General features: G+C 40.2%; 1 protein-coding gene across 1 annotated transcript in view; it reads left to right on the plus strand.

Annotated features, from left to right (window-relative positions):
• The window catches only part of LOC133587215 (cadherin-22), a 615,599-nt gene that overhangs the window by 460,931 nt on the left and 131,913 nt on the right, over nucleotides 1-22,755 (plus strand). Inside the window, exons 7-8 of the mRNA XM_072912852.1 lie at nucleotides 3,694-3,813; nucleotides 21,423-21,590. Of these exons, the coding sequence (XP_072768953.1) occupies nucleotides 3,694-3,813; nucleotides 21,423-21,590 (288 nt within the window). The remainder of the gene's footprint in view (nucleotides 1-3,693; nucleotides 3,814-21,422; nucleotides 21,591-22,755) is intronic.

Below are 22,755 nucleotides of genomic sequence, written 5' to 3' on the forward strand. Positions count from 1 at the left end.
TTTATGTTAGTGTTTTACTTGTTTTAATGATTTTGGTCCTAAATGATCTCAGTAAGATATTACAGCTTGTTGCTGAGATTTGATGACCTATATTGAGTAAAACATGCTTGAAATTAGAATATCAACTGTTGCAAAGCTGTGTCATCAACACTCACAAGTATAAAACTACTTTTTTAAAGTAATAATTTCTTACTTCAAGTATGAAAAAATAAAAAGCATGACTTTGACACAATTGTGTCTCATAATTAAAACAGATGACAGCCAAATGGACTTTGCTGTTTTATTTTCAATGAAACAATAGAAAATATGTACTCATATAGTAGTACAGTAAACTGACAGTTAACATTTAAACATTTAACATTTCTAACAATTTTGAACAGAAATAGTTTGTGCACATTGTCGGAGGCAGATATTTACATATATCCGAATTTAAGTGTTACTTCTTTTATTTCATAATCATATTACAAAACAGCTAGTGTTTTTCTTCCAATTGTGGTCTTTTGGTTGTCTGCAAAAAACTGTGTGCTTAACCTTGAGTGAGGAATGTAAGAAAGAGAGATAATGGGCATGTGTTTTGGCTGGAGAGACAAGACTGCGAGGGTGGAAGGAAGAGAGACTTAAGAGGGGAGAGGGTTTTTTCGGGGGGGAGCAGACCATCTTGGCGGCACAATGTATATGCAAAGCTTTGCAAATATATTACAAAATACCTATTCTGTCTCTGGTGGTTTTTCTACTCAGCTTTAAGTGTCGTAAAGAGCGTGGGAGCGACTTGTGACTTGAATTCCCTGGGAGGAACAACTGGTCCAAAGGCAACAACATTCAGATGAATTCTTCAAGATTAAAATTAAAACATTTTGGGCCAGGGGCCAGGCTGTATATATGCACACTAATTGACTGAAAGAGCACGCACTTGGCGTGATGATGTCATGTTATCGATGGAACAATGCCTTTTTAGACCCCGAGAGTAACAAGTGGTTGCCTTGTTGCCTTTCCATTAAGAACAAATAAATTAGTTTTTAGTATAAGTTTGCTGGTTTCAAGAAATGTTATGCCGAGCTCATAGCATTTACTTAATTTAAGAATATTTTTCAACATATTGAGCAAAAAGGTCTCTTTTTTTTTCTACCAAGAAAAGTGCACTTGTTATTAGTGAGTATATACTTATTTTAAGGTATTTTTAAGGTTCATTGAGATTAGTTAATTTTACTTGTTTTGGAAAGTCAAATTTTCTTGTTCTATTGGCAGATAATTGTGCTTAGTTCAAATAAAATACCCCTCATTTTTGTATTTTCTTTTCTTGTTTTTGAACACTGACTTTTTGCAGTGTACACAAAAGTAAAAAAAAACAAAACAATGCAATGGCGGCAGCTGATGTAGATCTTTCCACCTCATCCTCAGCACCGTTGAGTCCCCCTCGGGTGCTCCAGTGGTTGACGGGAAGTGAACGGCGCGCTGACACTTGACGCTAATTAGCACCATTAGCATACGGCCATTATGTGGCTGAGCTGCGGCGTGACAGGGCTCTGAAAGGATGGACACAGCGGTGACCTTTAGGTGGACAACACCAGCTGTCAGTAATTAGTCGTAGCATCGGCCACCTTGATAGAGACCGGAGACCGACCCCTTGTCCTTGAAGAAGCCTTATGTTTTTTGTTTTTTTCCGGTTTATTTTTAAAACAAACATGTTTATTTCTCTGCCTCCATCGCACAGCCTTGAAATTTCTCGCCTTGACTAAAATGTGTGATTAAACGTAGTAACGTGCCATTTTTTTTTAAAGTAATACCACTACAATTATTCTTTTCCTGTGCCATTTCTCCTCGTCTGAGTGCCAGTAATCAGCTGTAATTGTTTGCAGTAGTAGTTCTGGTGGGTCTTTGAAGATAATATTGACTTTATGTTCCCTTTCATCCTGTCTGCTCTGATGAGAGCCAAAACAACTTGGAGCATCGGTGCGCTGAGGGAATCATTTTAGTAATCATCATCACCAGAAAATGTCTTTTGCGTGGAGATGAAACACGCCGCGTAGCCTTAAACATCACGTTAACATGGAGTAACCTCGGTTATCTTCGTACGGCTATTCCGATAAAATTGAATTAAGATTAAGATTGGTCTAACCTACGAAGTGTCTTCATGGTAAGACGAAAAATCTCAAATGTCAGAGTACCAGAATAGTGATTTATCCAAAATCTAGCATTATGAGCTTCAAACTTACAGAAGTTGACATACACTTGTAAAGAACATAATGTCATGGCTGTCTTGAGTTTCCAATCATTTCTACAACTCTTATTTTTTTTTGTGATAGAGTGATTGGAGCACATACTTTTTTGTCACAAAAAAAATTCATGAAGTTTGGTTCTTTTATGAATTTATTATGGGTCTACTGAAAATGTGACCAAAACTGCTGGGTCAAAAGTATACATACAGCAATGTTAATATTTGCTTACATGTCCCTTGGCAAGTTTCACTGCATCCATCCATCCATCCATCTTCTTCCGCTTATCCGAGATCGGGTCGCGGGGGCAGCAGCCTAAGCAGGGAAGCCCAGACTTCCCTCTCCCCAGCCACTTCTTCCAGCTCCTCCCGGGGGATCCCGAGGCGTTCCCAGGCCAGCCGGGATATATAGTCTTCCCAACGTGTCCTGGGTCTTCCCCGTGGCCTCCTACCGGTCGGACGTTCCCTAAACACCTCCCTAGGGAAGCGTTTGGGTGGCATCCTGACCAGATGCCCGAACCACCTCATCTGGCTCCTCTTGATAGGAGGAGCAGCGGCTTTACTTTGAGCTCCCCCCGGATGACAGTGAAGTGAATTACATTTATATAGTGAATTACATTTATATAGCGCTTGTTCTCAAGTGACTCAAAGCACTTTACATTGTGAAACCCAATATCTAAGTTACACTTAAACCAGTGTGGGTGGCACTGGGAGCAGGTGGGTAAAGTGTCTTGCCCAAGGACACAACGGCAGTGACTAGGATGGCAGAAGCGGGGATTGAACCTGCAACCCTCAAGTTGCTGGCACGGCCGCTCTACCAACCGAGCTATACCGCCCCAAGTCCGACAGAGCTTCTCACCCTATCTCTAAGGGAGAGCCCCGCCACCCGGCGGAGGAAACTAATTTCGGCTGCTTGTACCCGTGATCTTGTCCTTTCGGTCATAACCCAAAGCTCATGACCATAGGTGAGGATGGGAACGTAGATCGACCGGTAAATCGAGAGCTTTGCCTTCCGGCTCAGCTCCTTCTTCACCACAACGGATCGATACAGCGTCCGCATTACTGAAGACGCCGCACCGATCCGCCTGTCGATCTCACGATCCACTCATCCCTCACTCGTGAACAAGACTCCGAGGTACTTGAACTCCTCCACTTGGGGCAAGATCTCCTCCCCAACCCGGAGATGCTACTCCACCCTTTTCCGGGCGAGAACCATGGACTCGGACTTGGAGGTGCTGATTCTCATCCCAGTCGCTTCTCACTCAGCTGCGAACCGATCCAGTGAGAGCTGAAGATCCTGGCCAGATGAAGCCATCAGGACCACATCATCTGCAAAAAGCAGAGACCTAATCCTGCAGCCACCAAACCAGATCCCCTCAACGCCATTATTATTATTATTATTATTATTATTATTATTATTATTCCACAACCTTGTCCGTTTTTTCCAGGTAAAACTGATTATCCTAACATGTCATCAACAGGAACGTCCGTTCTGAAGATTACTGCGTCAGACGCTGACGACCCGTCTTACGGCAGCAGTGCCAGAGTGGTCTACAGCGTCCCGGAAGAAGAGAAGTTCTTCACTGTGGGCAGACACACTGGTAAGTAAAAACCCTGATATTCTCCCGTTTACAAGCTTTAACTCAACCAATTCCAATCGTTGAGGCCACAATTCCCTCAACCAATACCCGTTTGTAGCAAAAAAACATAAAAAGCAATTGACCAAAACAAGCGATCCTATCAAGTTTCAACCAATGACTTTTATTCATTTGAGCAAACAAGCTGAAATAGTCGATTGTATGCCCTGAAGGCTTTTAAAAAGGTGAGGGCAAAGCATCATGGGAGCACACAAACGCAACCTAAATCTAAGAGCCAAAGTTGGTTGGTGGTTGCCAGAGAGTGCAGCCGTCCTTCCTTAGGGAAAAGCACTAAAGTTTTAATGATTCTCTTTTTCCGTCTCCATCGTTTTGCTTTGGCCTACCTGAGCCCTTGGATGATAAATGGCTCTGCTTTGATGGGACCACGCTGCAGAACTGTATGGTTCGTTCTAGCTCCTAGCATCCCGGCCTCAGTCCTCTACACCCGAACCAGCTCTGCATTTCATTGGCAGCACGGTAAAGCCTTGTAGGCAGGAGTGTACGGAGGACAAGCATGAACATATGCACGAGCCGCCTTGTTTATGTCCTCATGAGTCACACTGACAGCAAACAGAACAGCAGATTACCGCCATGAAAAAAAAAAAGGCATGCTTCTATTTTAAACTGTTAGTATAGAGTTAGAAACAACACTTGTAATATCGTATTAAATTGGATGCATCTCAGTGTCGTAACGGCTTGTTAGTCGTTACTAACAAGTTATCTTCATTTATTTTTTGCTCCTGAAAATGAACCTGGCAGTCATTGCGCAAAACAATGTAAATTAGTTTTTGAGTAATCAGTATATAGAGTTGTGGTCAAAAGTTTACATACACTTGTGAAGTTCCTCTTAAAACATTCACATGTTGCACAATGAGATGTACAGCCGTTGTCAAAAGTTGACATACACTTGTAAAGGACATAATGTCATGGCTGTCTTGAGTTTCCAATAATTTATACAACTCTTATTTGTTTGTGATAGAGTGATTGGAGCACATACTTGTTGGTCACAAAAAAACATTCATCAAGTTTGGTTATTTTATGAATTTATTATGGGTCTACTGAAAATGTGAGCAAATCTGCTGGGTCAAAAGTATACATACAGCAATGTTAATATTTGCTTACATGTCCCTTGGTAGTGTTGCGTTTGGACCAGTTGTTCCTCCCAGGGAATTCAAGTCGCTGGTCGCTCCCAAGCTCTTTCTATGACACTTAAAGCTGAGTAGAAGAACCACCAGAGACAGAATAGGTATTTTGTAATTTTATCCTCAAAGCTTTGGAAATATAATGACACCAGTCCAGCATAGAACATTCAACCGCGCAGCTAAAATGGTCTGATCTAAAATATGGAAACCTTCTCTTCTATAAAGTCTCTCTCCCTCCCACCCTCGTTGTCTTGTCTTTCCAGCCCAAACACATGCCCATTGTCCTCCGCATCTGGACACAAGAACAGATAAGGAGAAGGAGTATCTCTCCTTCTTACATTCCATAGTCAAGGTTAGCACACAGTATTTGCAGACAACCAAAAGACCACAATTGGAAGAAAAACACTAGCTGCTTTGTAATATGATTATGAAAATAAGGAAGTAACACTTAAATACGGATATATGTAAATATCTGCCTCCGACAGTAGCCATCCACAAGCTTCCGGCAAATTTGTGGTTGAATTTTTGTTCACTCCTCTTGACAAAATTGGTGCAGTTCAGCTTAATTTGTTGGTTTTCTGACATATGCTTGAGCAAACGCAAAAACTCCTTGAGCATTCAGTGGAGCACATGTGAGCGACGTCAGACGTGCACATGCACTGTGGCCACACCAGCAGCACACTACTCCCAAACCTGACTAAATAACGAGTTAAATGTTTTATTATTATAATCAAATGACAACAGTCATTTCCATGAGATTATTTTCTAATATAAGTGTTTTGGCCCACTTACAATGACAATAACACAAAATATTGTTTTTCATGAGCTGTGTAGTAGGTGGGGGGGGGTCCTGCTTTGGAAATAATTTGTACCCCTTTCAGATATCGCATTTGGGTCCCACTAAAACATTCACATGTTGCACAATGAGATGTAAACATGGGATCATGTGTACATTCCTGTAACTTTCTGTTTGTAAAATATATCTGTATTAGTATTTATTTAATATAATAACATAATTTCATGATTAATATTTACAAATTAAGAAAAAACATTTTATTTTTTTACTAAAGAAGGGTTCGGAGAATGTGCATATGAAACTGGTGGGGTTCGGTACCTCCAACAAGGTTAAGAACCACGAGACGAAGAAGCTGAAGAAGCCACTAGTTAGCCCCCAATGACAGACTTCAACCGCATCGTTTTGAGCCTGAAGCCGAGGCCAAGGACGCGGAGCACAATCCTGACTGAGGCCCGGCCGTGGGCGGTGCAGTTCCGTATCACCGTGTTCTTTCAGCATTTCCACACGAATCCCAAGTAAAACATCAGCAGAAGAGGACACGATGAGAATACTGGCGCATTGACTTCTTTTTCTCTAGGTTTTGAGCGTTGGGTCTGCCCTTATTTCACCCGTTCTGATTCAGTCTCTCTCCGCTCAAGGTTGCTTCGGATTTTTCTGATCGCATTTGGCTTGAGTCTTTTCATTTTTGTTCCCCATTCAGCTCAGGCCAAAACCTTTCTTGTTTGTAGTCAGAATCATTAAAATGATGGCTATGAATTACACTCTCCTCGCTTGGGCCGTCCAATTTCTGTCCAAGTCAATTTGACTGGAGACGTCCATACTTTCGTCATATTCCCATCATTTGGAAATGTATGCGGGCCGAACGCTTTCTTTAGTTGTATTTCTACAAACTGCAACAATGGATCTGGCAGACATATTTGATGATTCCTTCGAATTATGCGAAAACATAATAGTGATACAGGATGAAGATGCTACCAAAACACATACTATACACAATATGACAATCAGTTCTTGTGTTCTGCACTAAATTAGCCTGATTACTTAAAAAATAAGGTTCTAAGTAAGCCTCCTACAACCCCTGGAAACTCCTCAATCCAACCGAGTTTGGTTTTTGTAAAGTCAGACTATGGTTGTACGGTATACCGGTATCAGTATAGTACCGCAAAACTAATTAATCATATTCATTACTATACCGCCATGCAGACGAGCATGTTTCCATGGCGATTAGTACACACCAGGGCATCCCAAACTCATTACATTGGATGTGTTAAAACTGGTCTATGGTTTCCAAAGTCAAGTCAAGATTTCATTAGATACAATCATTAACCATTCAGACTATCATCTTAACTTTCAAAACACTGCACACATGTGAATGAAGAGCATACTTAGTCAACAGCCATACATGTCACACTAAGAGTGACAGTATGAACAACGCCAACACTGTCATAAACATGTGCCATATAGTGAAACCACACTAAACAACCATGACAAACACATTTTGGGAGATAATTTGCACCACACAACATAAACACTACAGAACAAATCCCCAGAATCCACCAACTCTTCCGGGATGCAGCAAGATAAACAAACGCCATCCACTGTAATGATACCAAGTACAATAGTGTATCTAGTCGATACTACTATAATAACATCAATATTTTTCGGGGTTTTTTAAATGTATATTATGTTTATAAACTCAGGAAATACGTCCCTGGACACATGAGGACTTTGAACATGACCAATGAATGATCCTGTAACTACTTGGTATCAGATTGATACCCGAATTTGTAGTATCATCCAAAACTAATGTAAAGTATCAAAACAACAGAATAATAAGTGATTATTACATTTTAACAGAAGTGTAGATAGAACATGTTAAAAGAGAAAGTAAGCAGATATTAACAGTAAATGAACAAGTAGATTAATAATTAATTTTCTACCACTTGTCCTTAATAATTCTGACAAAATAATAGAATGATAAATGACACAATATGTTACTGCATATGTCAGCAGCTAAATTAGGAGCCTTTGTTTGTTTACTTACTAATAAAAGACAAGTTGTCTTGTATGTTCACTATTTTATTTAAGGACAAACTTGCAATAAGAAGTTTTTGTTAAAATAAAGCCAATAATGACATTTTTTGTGGTCCCCTTTATTTACAAAAGAACCGAAAAGAAACAAAAAAAAATGTTGGTACCGGTACCAAAATATTGGTATCAGGACAACACTAAGTCAGACTAACACACCTGGATTATGCGATGGAAAACCAGATCTCTCGACCTCTGGACGGTACTCTTCGTATGGCGCGTGCGCCAGTCAAAGCAGATACCATCCGATAAAAACATAAGCGACAATTGGAATGAAGAGGAGACTGTTTATTTGCTTCACAAAGTAAAAACAAAACAGCTGATTTCATTATTTGTAGGTCCAAAAAAATTAAATAAGTGCCAATGTTGTCAATATTCGGTTGACCCTTTAAAATCAGTCTTAGTCATCTAAAATAATCAGAAAACTACAGAATGACGTACAATTAAGCAATGTATTAAAGTTAAAGTTAAAGTACCAATGATTGTCACACACACACTAGGTGTGAGGAAATTACCCTCAGCATTTGACCCATCCCCTTGTTCCACCCCCTGGGAGGTGAGGGGAGCAGTGAGCAAAGGCGGGGGCTGTGCCCGGGAATAATTTTTGGTGATTTAACCCCCAATTCCAACCCTTGATGTTGAGTGTTAACAGTGTTGCATTGTAGCTTTACTTCAACATGTGCAGCAAAGCACACATCCGTTCCCTCGTGAATGATCAAATATTAACCTGGTCTTAGTATTGACTTGGTCTCTGTTTGCTCACACTGCAAAAACTGCAATCTAAGTAAGATTAAATATCTCAAATAAGGGTGATATTTGCTTATTTTCTGTCTGATAAGATAATTCTTCTCACTAAGCAGATTTTATGTTAGTGTTTTACTTGTTTTAAGGGTTTTGGTCCTAAATCATCTCAGTAAGATATTACAGCTTGTTGCTTAGATTTGATGACCTATATTGAGTAAAACATGCTTGAAACTAGAATATCAAGTGTTGCAAAGCTGTGTCATCAACACTCACAAGTATAAAACTGCTTTTTTAAAGTAATCATTTCTTATTTCAAGCATGAAAAAAAAAAAAATCATGACTTTGACACAATTGTGTCTCATGATTAAAACAGATGACAGCCAAATGGACTTTGCCGTTTTATTTTCAATGAAACAATAGAAAATACGTACTCATATAGTAGTACAGTTGGCACAGTACAGCAAACTGAGAGTTAATATTTAAACATTTAACATTTCTAACAATTTTGAACAGAAATAGTTCATGCACATTCAGATGAATTCTTCAAAATTACAATTAAAACATTTTTGGCCGGGGGCCGGGCTGTATATATGCGCACTAATTGACTGAAAGAGCACGCACTTGGCGCGATGATGTCATGTTATCGATGGAAAAATGCATTTTTAGACCATATGATTTGCCTGAGCGGCTAGGAGACCCCGAGAGTAACAAGCGGTTGCCTTGTTGCCTTTCCATTAAGAACAATAAATTAGTTTTTAGTATTAGTTTGCTGGTTTCAAGAAATGTAATGCCGAGCGCATATCATTATGTCAAGATAATGGCACTAGCGTTTACTTCATATAAGAATATTTTTCAACATAATGAGCAAAAAGGTCTCTTTTTTTTTTTTTCTACTAAGAAAAGTGCACTTGTTATTAGTGAGAATATACTTATTTTAAGGTATTTTTGGGTTCATTGAAGTTAGCTAATTGTACTTGTTTTGGAAAGTCTTGACAAGCCAAATTTTCTTGTTCTATTGACATATAATTTTGCTTAGTTCAAATAAAATACCCCTAATTTTTGTATTTTTTTTCTTGTTTTTGAACACTGACTTTTTTGCAGTGCATGAATGGTGTTTTTCTTTTTTTTGTGTGTAAAGTCCCTGTCAGACTCACATTTCCATTGTCTAGTGAGCGGGAAAAATAGGAAAAGAAACTAATATGAAAGAGACCAAAAAAGATGATTGGAACGTCTTCTCCTTTATTTCAGATTAATATTATGCATACTGAGGCATTATTTCACACTTGGCGTGCGTGGTCACAACCGGTAAAATTGGTGAATATTCTGGCGACGCTGCAAGCATCGCAATGGGGATCACATGCAGTGAAATTACTGCTTCCATGAATAAAAAGCTCATCTACATGAAGCCTCCTCCATTATATCCATCGGGGATTTAACTTTGATTCCCGTGTGGATTTTTGAAGCGTCCTCACCGGTGGTTGATAGATGGAAAGGAAGAAAGAAAAAAAAAGCACACATCATCTCTTTAAGTCCATTGGCTGTATGTAGCGCAGTTTGGCTGCACATACTGTACGGTCAAGGGCTAACTGTGACTGGAATCATTGAGCTGTATTCCCAACACGAGCAACGCTCCTTTGGGAGCGAAACCGCACACTAAAGCCGGGAAATGCATCAATATATTCTGATGTGGATAATCCCAAGGCGAGAAGTGGAATGATATTACTCGTGCAAAGTTAACCGGCTGGCCGTTCATGCTGATGCTGCGACTTGGCCAGGAAATAGATGGTCTACCTTCTATGACAGAATTACAATGTACCTGCTAAGCTTCTTTGGCTTGGATGTCTGCAAATATATCGATTTTTTTTTTTTATAAAAACCTACACGGAAATCTAAGTTTGCTAAAACTGATGAAAAGCACTTGAAGATACAAACATCCTTTTTTTTTTTTTTTAATAATAAGCATCCTCTGGTAGTCAAATACATTGTACATACAAATACACATATATACTTACATACACCCAATTATTCATACATATATACATACATACGCGCACACATAGGTACCCAAATACAGTACATACCTACACACTCAAAGTTTGTACATCCACACGCACATTCACTGTACAAACATACATATACACATACATGTACATATACATTCACTGTACAAACAGTGACGTGCGGTGAGGTTGATGGCTGGTGAGGCACTGACTTCATCACAGTCAGATTTACAAACATATGAACCTTAAAGAGTATCTTATTCACCATTTGATTGGCAGCAGTTAACGGGTTATGTTTAAAAGCTCATACCAGCATTCTTCCCTGCTTGGCACTCAGCATCAAGGGTTGGAATTGGGGGTTAAATCACCAAAAATTATTCCCGGGCGCGGCGCCGCTGCTGCCCACTGCTCCCCTCACCTCCCAGGGGGTGATCAAGGGATGGGTCAAATGCAGAGGACAAATTTCACCACACCTAGTGTGTGTGTGACAATCATTGGTACTTTAACTAAACTTTAACTTTACACATACAAACTGTAGCACACAAAAAAGCACATTTAATAAAAAAAACTTTATTATGGTCTTACCTTTACTTATAAGTGCGGGAACAGTGGTGTTGGTGTTGGAGGAGTTGTGAATGAATGAAATATGAAATCCGTGCTGCAGTCTGTAGGTGTACCTAATGTTGTGTCCCTGCAGTCGTTCACGGCTCCTCCGGCGCGAGCAATGTTGTTTTTGCACTTTTTGGCTTCTTGTTAAGTGACTTTTTTTGGGTGGATTCGGTCTTGCACGGGGAGGGTTTGGGTATGGGCTTTGGTTGGTGTGGCGCTCCCGTCAGGGGGTGCAGTCTGCGGCGGAGGTGCATTAACCGGCACCGGGAGGCGGGATTACTGCGAGCCTCAGCCAGTGCGTCTTCGCAGCAGTTTTATGATTGCTCAGCACAAGAAATACGTTACACACATACAGTTGTTGACAAAATACACCGTACATTATATACCTCAGCTAACTAAAGTATGGAAATGTATAATATAATTCATATAGCAATACGGTCTCACTGCACAGCAGACCAGCAGTTAGCCGAGTCCGGAATCCATGTTGAGGCACTGAGTGACGTGCCTCAACTGGCTGCTGTTCACCGCACCGTCTCTTCTCAGTATTTGAACGGCAAATGGGAAAATTCAGCGATTTTGAATAAATATAATCTAAATCTGGTGAAGTTAAATGGAAAATAATTGTATAGTATAATCACTGGATACATATAACAATTTAATTTTTTTTTTTTTTTCTTTTTACATTTTTTTTTCTTTCCATGATGGCAGGTGAGGCGGGGCCTCACCTGCCTCTAGTGGCTGCACGTCACTGATACATACGCGCACACATAGGTACCCAAATACAGTACATACCTACACACTCAAAGTTTGTACATCCACACGCACATTCACTGTACAAACATACATATACACATACATGTACATATACATTCACTGTACACACATACATATACACATATTGTACATATACGTACATACACTTATGCATATAATCACGTTTCATCAAACATATATTAACGTTGTTGCCCTAGGAGAAACTGGGAAACACATGGCACACTGACAAAGCTTAACCTATTGTTACTATAACAATCTACAAGGTTAATATAGCTGGCTTACCAACCTAGTCACGTACGTGTTGTGTCCTTGAGCAAGACACTTCACCCTTGCTCCTGATGGGTCGTGGTTAGGGCCTTGCATGGCAGCCCCCACCATCAGTGTGTGAATGTGTGTGTGAATGTGGAAATAGTGTCAAAGCGCTTTGAGTACCTTGAAGGTAGAAAAGCGCTATACAAGTATAACCCATTTATTATGAAGCGTTTCGAACCACTGTTTTCAAAATGAAACAGCCAGGACAAAGTTTAATGAACTTCGGTTGAACTTTATCAAACGCCTTTTCAAAATGAGCTATAAAGAGTAATCCTGGTTCCTGTTGACTCTCATAAAAGTGTTATTGTGGCCAGAATTTGTCTCCAATTAAGCTTCCCTTTATAAAACCTGTTTGATCTTTGTTTGTAATACTTCCAATGACTTATTTTATTCTTAAAGCAATACATTTAGATAGGATACAAGTATCACAACAAAGCAGGGTCAAAAGTAGTAAAAGATAACACCTTCTCTTTGCAAATTGGATACAATACTTTGTTGGAATGAACATTTGAAATATGTTTTTTTCTGCAAAAACAACTTGTAAATTGCAAAAGGAATACCATTGATGCCAGGTGATTAACCAGATGAAAATACATGAATTGCTTTCAAAATGTCCTGCTCTGTTATTTCCCCTTGACAACTTAATTGCGGTGAAGCGGGAAGCTTCTAGACATTGTTCAGAGGGAAACATTGCTCTGTCACAACGCTTGAAGGCTCCAATATAGGTCGCTAGAATATACGGTAGGGAAGGGATTCACATGGCCCCATTCCTGGGTGGATCTTGCTTGACAGGAAGAGGGGATGGTAATCATTTTGCAATGCAGTCTGCTGAAAATGATTGAAAAGCGCCACTCTACATAAGTTGGACTTGCCACAAAGCACATTTTAAGATGTTCAAAACTCGACTGCAAAGTGGATACCGCACCCCCAAATTGGTCACGTTTCCTGTGTCTGGGAAGCCGAAAGGGGTCGTATGAATCCCCTTCCTCCTGTAGGGCTTTAAAATATTCAAATTTCTCCTGTAATATTTATTTTGGATATCAGACTAACACATTGTTTTTGCACAGACGCATTATATTCTTTATTTTACAATTTTTACAATGCGCCTGTGCACTTGCCATCCGATTTGATTCCTTTCTTGGGGTAATGATTTCAAAAAGATTCTCAATTCAAAAATATTAACACTGGTTGCCACTTCTATAATTATCTACATTCCTCCATAAAAATAGACAAACAGTGCTGATACATTTTTATATTACTTAAAATAAAAATGATCATCTACATCAACAATATGATTTGCCTGAGTTGCTGGACAGGAAAGATAAAACAAATCAAAAAATTTGATTAAGAATCGTGATTCATTCGAATATCGATTTTTTTTTTAGACCCCTACCGTTTAACGTTCATGATAAGACCTTCCAGTTCATCTTGTTTACCCAATATTTTTGTTTAGAGTTCGGAAATCGTTTAAAAAAACATATGGTCGCGGTTGAGGACGCATGGCGTGAAGACGTATTAGCCTCTAGCTCCCGCTTTACTCTTCCTTTTAACATGCACCCCACCTGTATTTGAAGAGCATTTAACCGCTGGTAACTCTTTTCTACTACAACGACGCATAGCAACACGCTTGATGACTGACAATGCCTCCCAAATCTGCAAAGTCGCAAGAGAAGGCAGAGGCAGATGCTGCAGCCGTTAGCAAATCTGAGCTAATTGCTATATTATCGGACCACAGATCAACCTTGTTGACTGAGCTCAAAACATCCTTTAGCGAGGTGAACGAGAAGCTGGACGGACTTCAGGAGACTGTCAATAGACATAACTATAGATTGACTTCATTAGAGGAAAATGCCGAATCCCTACATCAGCGGTTGGAGCAGGTGGAGGCTGTTTGTGACATGCTACAGGCCGACAACCAGAAGCTAAAGGCTAAGCTCACCGACCTGGAGGGAAGGAGCAGGCGGAGTAATGCCCGGCTAGTTGGCTTACCTGAAGGGATAGAAGGCCCGCAACCTACCAAGTTTTTCTCCTTGTTGCTGAAGGAAGTACTTGGTGAGGAAGTATTCGCCTCTCCACCTGAGCTGGACCGCGCTCATCGCAGCCTGGCCCCCAAGCCGGCACACGGGGACAAGCCCCGACCTATCCTGCTCTGTTTTCATCGCTTCCAGAGTAAAGAGCTGCTGATCCGGGAGGCTAGGAAGAAGGGTACGCTGCAATACCACGGGCACGCGTTCAGAGTGTACGAAGACTACTCTCCAGAGGTAGTGAATCAGCGGAGGGCTTACCGGACTGAGATGGCGTCTCTGTACAAGATGGGACTCAAACCCTCGCTACTTTACCCGGCCAGGCTACGCATCACACAGACGGACGGCACTCGCGTTTGGCTTGGATCAGTAGCCGAGGCAGCTAACTATATCAAGGCGTATAAAGACTCTTCATAACGGCCTCATCAACAAACTTTGTTTATGAGTTACAGTGAGTTTAAGACCTGGACTGTATAATCATATTACACGTTATACTTTCTACCTCAATCTATATGACTGTTTTTTTTTTTTGTTTGTTTGTTTGTTTGTTTTTTGAAAAAGCATTTATTTTTTTGATTATATATACATTTAATAGTTTACCCTGTTTTATTATATTTACATCTAATATATATCTTTGTACTCAGTTATTTCCCTGTATCAGGTGGGGTACTTAATAGGTTAATAATATGGGGGAGTAGAGGGTTTTTGGTTCTTTTTTAAGAAGTAATCTGGAAGTCTTTAAGTTAGTTAGGGAAGGTGTGCTGTTTTTTTTTTTAATAGCTGAATTCACCTTAGGGTTGGGGGGAGGTTGTTTTTGTTTTGCTGTCACTCAAGGCATAAAGGCTGGTCACTATTACTTGAGTACTTGGTCTAAACTTAATTGGCACCGTATCACCTGTTTGATGTTTAACTGTTTTTCCATATCATACATAGAAGCAGCATGAACTGTGACATCAACCTCGTTAGCTGGAATGTCAAGGGCCTGAATCACCCGGTAAAGAGGAAAAAAGCACTAGTACACCTCAAGCGTCTGAGGACGGGAATTGCCTTTCTGCAGGAGACCCACCTTCGAAGGTCAGATCACTCTCGTTTAAAATGTGGTTGGGTGGGTCAGCTCTTCCATTCTACTTTTCAGGCTAAGGCGAGAGGCGTTGCCATATTGATAAATAAGGATATATCTTTTACCCCCTCTGGTATCATAGCAGACTCAAACGGACGTTATATTATAGTTACTGGCCAACTCTATAACACCAAGGTTGTACTGGCTAACGTATATGCTCCGAATTTTGATGATGCCCAGTTTTTTGATCGTCTCATCAAATTACTTCCAGATCTAAACTCTCACCAGCTCATTATGGGAGGTGATTTTAATTTTTGTTTAGAACCTGGGATGGACAGATCAACAGCCAGAAAAGGTTATGTAGCATCTAAATCAGTTTCCTATATACAAACTTTTCTTTCGGAATTTGGCATATCCGATATATGGCGTTTTTTGCATCCAAAAAGTAGGGAATACTCCTTCTTTTCGCATGTGCACCACACATATAGCAGAATCGACTATTTTTTCACTGACAATAAATTAACTCCCTACATAAGTTCTTGTGAGTATCAAACTATACTAATATCTGACCATGCTCCCCTTTTATTGAAGCTGAATTTGCCTGAATCAAGGACAATTAGAAGAAATTGGAGGTTTAACTCTCTATTATTAGCAGATGAAAATTTTGTACTTTTTTTATCAGAACAAATCTCTCTATTTTTGGAAATAAACATGACCCCAGATGTTTCAGTTGCGACTGTTTGGGAGGCCCTTAAGGCTTACTTAAGAGGGCAGATAATATCTTTCATGGCTAATAAGAGAAAGAACTCTGAAGCAAAACAACTAAGTCTGGACAAGCAAATAGCTGAAATTGATAATATATATGCACAATTCCCATCTCCTGACTTATATAAAGAGCGTATGAAACTTAAAGCAGAATATGACCTTATTTCATCATTTTTCATTGAAAACCTTCTGCTCAGGAATAGGAGTGTTCTGTATGAACATGGTGAGAAGGCAGGGGAAATTCTGTCCAGACAATTGAAGGGGGTAAGAGCTAAACAAATTATCAATGGGGTGCTTTCTCAGGATGGTAGGGTCACTACAGACCAACAGGAAATAAATAATATTTTTAAAGATTACTATTGTAAACTGTATGCATCCAACAGTCCCTCCAATCCCAATGCCATACAGGACTTCTTTAAGGATCTGCGTATCCCATCCTTGCCACCAGATCAGGTCTTAAATCTAGATAAGCCAGTAACACAACAAGAAATATCGGAGGCCATTAAGTCTCTGCAAACTAAAAAATCACCTGGTTTGGATGGTCTGCCGTGTGAATTTTATGTGAAATTCTCTACACAGTTAGCTCCTATTTTGGCAGCCATGTATTCAGAATCACTAGTAGCGGGATTTCTCCCAACCACCCTAAATCAGGCATGCATAACATTACTGGCAAAAAAGAGCAAGGACCCCTTAGACTGCGGATCCTATAGACCCATATCTTTGTTAAACACAGACTATAAAATATTGGCCAAAGTATTAGCTTACCGTTTGGAAAACATTTTACCCAGTTTAATATCCCCAGACCAGACAGGTTTTGTTAAGCATAGACGCTCCTTTTTTAATACCCGACGCCTGTTTAACATAATGTACACTCCTTGTCAAGCTGCTTCAGAATGTCTTCTCTCCATGGATGCAGAGAAGGCATTCGATAGAGTAGAATGGGACTACCTCTTTGAAACGCTGGCAAAATTCGGATTTGGGGAAACATTCATCACATGGATAAAACTGTTATATTCCAGCCCTTCTGCTATGATTCTGACTAATAATTTGTATTCAAGTCCTTTTGATTTACACCGTGGAACTCGCCAGGGATGCCCCCTCAGTCCCCTTCTTTTTGTCCTGGCTATCGAACCCCTAGCTTTAGCCATTAGATCTAATCACTCTATAATGGGCATACATAGAGGAAACATAGAACATAAATTGTCCCTTTATGCTGACGATCTTCTCCTTTATGTGTCCAACGCAGAATCTGCAATTCCATTAATTCTTAGCCTGTTACAACAGTTTGGTGAAATCTCCGGTTATAAATTGAATTTAAATAAAAGTGAGCTACTGCCCTTGAATATGGACGTCTCAATACTAGAAAACATTGGGTTGCCCTTTAAGATCACTACAGACAGTTTTAATTACCTCGGAATTACTATTACAAAGAATTTTAAAGACCTCTTCAGGCAAAACTTTGGGAAGTTGTTTACACAAACCAAGCAAGATCTGGCTAATTGGACTCCCCTTTTCATTTCACTTATAGGCAGAGTCAATGTAATTAAGATGACTGTGCTTCCAAAATATTTGTATCTGTTTCAATGCTTACCTGTATTTATCCCTGGTACATTTTTCAAAAAATTTGACTCAATAATCTCATCTTATATTTGGAATGGCAAACAGCCACGTCTGCGCAAGGAGTTTTTACAAAGAGCAAAACATGATGGAGGTATGGCCCTTCCAAATTTCTGTATGTATTACTGGGCCACCAACTTGCATTGCATGTCATACTGGACATATTACCATCTACATAAGGAAAGTCCTACATGGGTGAAGCTGGAGACACATTCTAGTGGTTCTGCTTCTTTAGCAGCCCTAATGGGTGCAGCTTTGCCTCTATCAGTGAAGACAATTAATATTAATCCTGTAGTAAGTCACTCGCTCAAAATATACTGTCAATTTCGAAAACATTTTAACCTGCAAGGAATGAGCCTTTTCAGTCCAGTAGCATCAAATCACTGCTTTCCACCTTCAACACTTGACACAGCTTTTAATATGTGGCATCAAAGGGGTTTGAAATGCTTCAATGATCTTTTTATAGACAATATATTCTCCTCTTTTACGGAGTTGTCCAAGAAATTTAATCTACCCAGTTCCCATATATTTAGATATTTCCAGATAAGGGATTATGTTAAAACAGTTCTTCCGCAGTTCCCTAACAAACCCTCTAAATCAACCACAGATGAAATTATGTGTTTAAATCCAATAAAGAAGAGGGCAATCTCACATATACTTAATTTACTCTCAGTATTAGAATGCACTTCCATGCTAAGAATCAGAACAGCATGGGAACAAGACCTCCAAACATCAATAGATGACGTAACCTGGGCAAACATTGAGAAAAGGGTTCACTCATCTTCAATGTGCGCACGGCACTCACTGGTCCAATTTAAAGTGATACACCGGGTGCACTTCTCAAAAGCAAAATTAGCAAAAATATTTCCCCATATTAACCCATTATGTGATAGATGTAAACTAGATAACGCAACATTAATACACATGTTTTGGCTTTGTCCGAAGCTAAAGGGGTACTGGAAGTCCATCTTCGAAGCACTCTCTACGGTTTTAACAATTCAAATCGATCCAAACCCTTTCATTTCCGTATTTGGAATCATTCCTGAAGGGATGGAACTACCTGTCGGGGGTCACAAAATAGTTGCCTTCACCACCCTCCTCGCACGCCGCCTGATATTGTTGAAGTGGAAGGAGGCTGACCCACCCTTAGTCTCCCACTGGATAAGGGACGTACTAGCAAACCTGAAGCTGGAGAAAATAAGATACACATTACGGGGCTCTGAAAACAAGTTTTTTAAAGTGTGGAGACCTTTTTTTACTTTTTTTGACCAATCTTCTACACAAGTGCAGGAAGAGCCCTAGATATGTACCTAGATATGGCCTTGTCATGCTGCGTCTACATTATGTTTCAGTTTTCAATTACTGTGTTTTAGGTGCCTTGTACTGAACTTTATCTATTTATTTATTTTTTTACTCCGGGTACTTTTGTACTCTTACTTTTGTTTTTTTGTTTTTGTTTTGAGTGACAGCAGGGGTAGGGGATGAAGAGGGTTTGAATATTTTGTCAATGTGAATGTGAAATCAATAAAAAGAACTATGAAAGAAAAAAAACATATGGTCTTTTTTTCTGCAACATCAAGGTATATATTGACGCTTACATAGGTCTGGTGATAATGTTCCCCTTTAATGCCCTTTGATGTTTCCCTCTTACACACAAGTGCTACGGCTATGAGTTTTTTGTTGTTTTTTTTTTTTACCTTGGCCTCTGTTTGGACCTCCTCTCCAGGGGCCCAGGCTTAGACTGAATATTTGTTTTTTCTCACCCCCCCACCCCCAGCGTTTACCTGTTTCTCACCTTTTTTGTAAGGGGCGCCGTAAGACCCGTCAGCGATCCTGTTCTGTCTCCCTGTAATGCATACTTGCCAACCTTGAGACCTCCGATTTTGGGAGGTGGGGGGTGGGGAGTGGGGGGCGTGGTCGGGGGTGGGGCAGGGGGCGTGGTTGGGGGCGTGGTTAAGATATATATATATATAAGAAATACTTGACTTTCAGTGAATTCTAGCTATATATATATATATATATGTATATATATTTTATTACATATATATATATATATATATATATATATATATATATATATATATATATATATATATATAAATAAATAAAATAAATACTTGAATTTCAGTGTTCATTTATTTACACATATACACACACATAACACTCATCTACTCATTGTTGAGTTAAGGGTTGAATTGTCCATCCTTGTTCTATTCTCTGTCACTATTTCAGAACACACACATTATACAAATATACATTATAAAATCAATAAGAAAGCGGGAGCTCTAATTTGGGAGTCTGAATTAGGATCAGAAGTTCCTATATAAACATTGCGTACTCACGTCGCCTTTTTGTATTGATTACTGCAGCTGTGCCCTGGATTCATTCACAAATACTAACTACAACTCACAAACACTTTAGAGTTAGGCTCCACCATCAGAATGTGTACTTAAACTTATAAAGATCACATGGATATGATTCAGTGAGTTGATTCACCAAAACTAACCTGTTATACAGGAGGAAAAAGCACACAGGACGCTTCAATTGTTCACAGACTGGTCGCGCTCATCAGAATGACAAGACACTTCCGGTCTGCAGGTGATAGCATTCAATTGGGAAGAAACGCCCTACTGCCCCCTACTGACCAATGTGAATACTGATAAATGTGTAATGACAGCTCCAAAAATGAATTCAAACCACAAAATAAAATAAATAAATCAACACAAAAATGTGACACATTATGGGTGGGTCACATATGCATGTACAGTAGATGGCAGTATTGTCCCGTTTAAAAGTGTCACAACATTGCTGTTTACGGCAGACGAACTGCTTTACGGTAGACGAAAACTTGACTGCTGTTGTTGTGTGTTGTTACCGCGCTGGGAGGACGTTAATGAAACTGCCTAACAATAAACCCACATAAGAAACCAAGAACTCGCCCTCGATCATTAGCTGTTTATATTGTGGGAAAGCGGACGTGTGAACAGGCTGTCAACACGTCACTCAGGTCCGCATGGAGCTGGAGGGGGCGTGGCCTCCTGAATTTCGGGAGATTTTCGGGAGAAAATTTGTCCCGGGAGGTTTTCGGGAGAGGCGCTGAATTTCGGGAGTCTCCCGGAAAATCCGGGAGGGTTGGCAAGTATGCTGTAATGTTTGTCTGCTCTTGAATGGGATTGTGCTGAAAATCTTAATTTCCCCTCAGGGATTAATAAAGTATTTCTGATTCTGATTCTGATTCAATTTTTAGTAGGAACGCCACGCAACTCTAGTTACATCGACCACTATCCCCTCCAGACAACCAGTATGTTATCTGGGTATTCCGATATGATGTTTCATCAACGTAGAGCTTGCTCACTTTTTCTTTCCAATGGCGGCTCATCATCATCTACCATGAAGGAAGCGTCCTTTTGGCATACATGATTATTTTTAACACAGCTGAGGCTTAAAACGATGTGTGAACAAAAGCTGTCACAATCTCGACTATGAAGAAAGTCTGAGGAAGTACAATGGAACACATCCACAATTAACATGTGGCTGATGTTTGCCGTTCCGAAATAAAAGATTGATGCTAACTACTCACTTTTCCACTCCTCTGCACATTTCCCTCTTGTTTTTTTGTGCCACCCATGCGGCTATCATTAGGCATCATAATGACAGCCGTGGCAGATCTGGACCGCGAGACGCAGGATCGCTATGAGTTGGTCGTCAAGGCAACAGACATGGCTGGACAAATGGGCGGTCTCTCCGGCTCCACCACGGTGACCATAGTGATCACGGACGTCAATGACAACCCACCACGCTTCCCGCAGAGTGAGTGTTCAAACATGTTAGCCTCAGAAAGACATGGAAGTCGTCAGACGTGATTTGAATGCGGAAGTTGACATCAATAGGCTCTTTTCCATCAATTGTTCAGGAAATGTAAGTTCCTAGAGCCTTTAGTTCCTGGAACTATAGGTTCCTGTAGAAATGTGTGGCTTATGTTTCCAGCGCATTTCACAGTTCAGGGTATTTATACAAATCAAGCTGATGACATATGAAGGAGTGATTGAGTTAGTTTCTACATTGATACTATGTAAATCAAGGGTCCCCAAACGTTTTGACTGGGGGCCGCATTGGGTTAAAAAAAATTCGGACTGTATATATATATATATATATATCGGGCTTCACGGTGGCAGAGGGGTTAGTGCATCTGCCTCACAATACGACGGTCCTGAGTAGTCTTGGGTTCAATCCCGGGCTCGGGATCTTTCTGTGTGGAGTTTGCATGTCCTCCCCGTGACTGCGTGGGTTCCCTCCGGGTACTCCGGCTTCCTCCCACTTCCAAAGATATGCACCTGGGGATAAGTTGATTGGCAACACTAAATTGGCCCTAGTGTGTGGATGTGAGTGTGAATGTTGTCTGTCTATCTGTGTTGGCCCTGCGATGAGGTGGCGACTTGTCCAGGGTGTACCCCGCCTTCCGCCCGATTGTAGCTGAGATAGGCTCCAGCGCCCCCCGCGACCCCAAAGGGAATAAGCGGTAGAAAATGGATGGATGGATATATATATATATATATATATACAAACCCCGTTTCCATATGAGTTTGGAAATTGTGTTAGATGTAAATATAAACGGAATACAATGATTTGCGAATCATTTTCAACCCATATTCAGTTGAATATGCTACAAAAACAACATATTTGATGTTCAAACTGATAAACTTTTTTTTTTTTCTTTGCAAATAGTCATTAACTTTAGAATTTGATGCCAGCAACACGTGACAAAGAAGTTGGGAAAGGTGGCAATAAATACTGATAAGGTTGAGGAATGCTCATCAAACACTTATTCGGAACATCCCACAGGTGTGCGGGCTAATTGGGAACAGGTGGGTGCCATGATTGGGTATAAAAACAGCTTCCCAAAAAATGCTCAGTCTTTCACAAGAAAGGATGGGGCGAGGTTCACCCCTTTTTGTCCACAACTGCGTGAGCAAAT

Source organism: Nerophis lumbriciformis, linkage group LG03 (assembly GCF_033978685.3).
Source record: "Nerophis lumbriciformis linkage group LG03, RoL_Nlum_v2.1, whole genome shotgun sequence".
NCBI classification, from domain to species: domain Eukaryota; kingdom Metazoa; phylum Chordata; class Actinopteri; order Syngnathiformes; family Syngnathidae; genus Nerophis; species Nerophis lumbriciformis.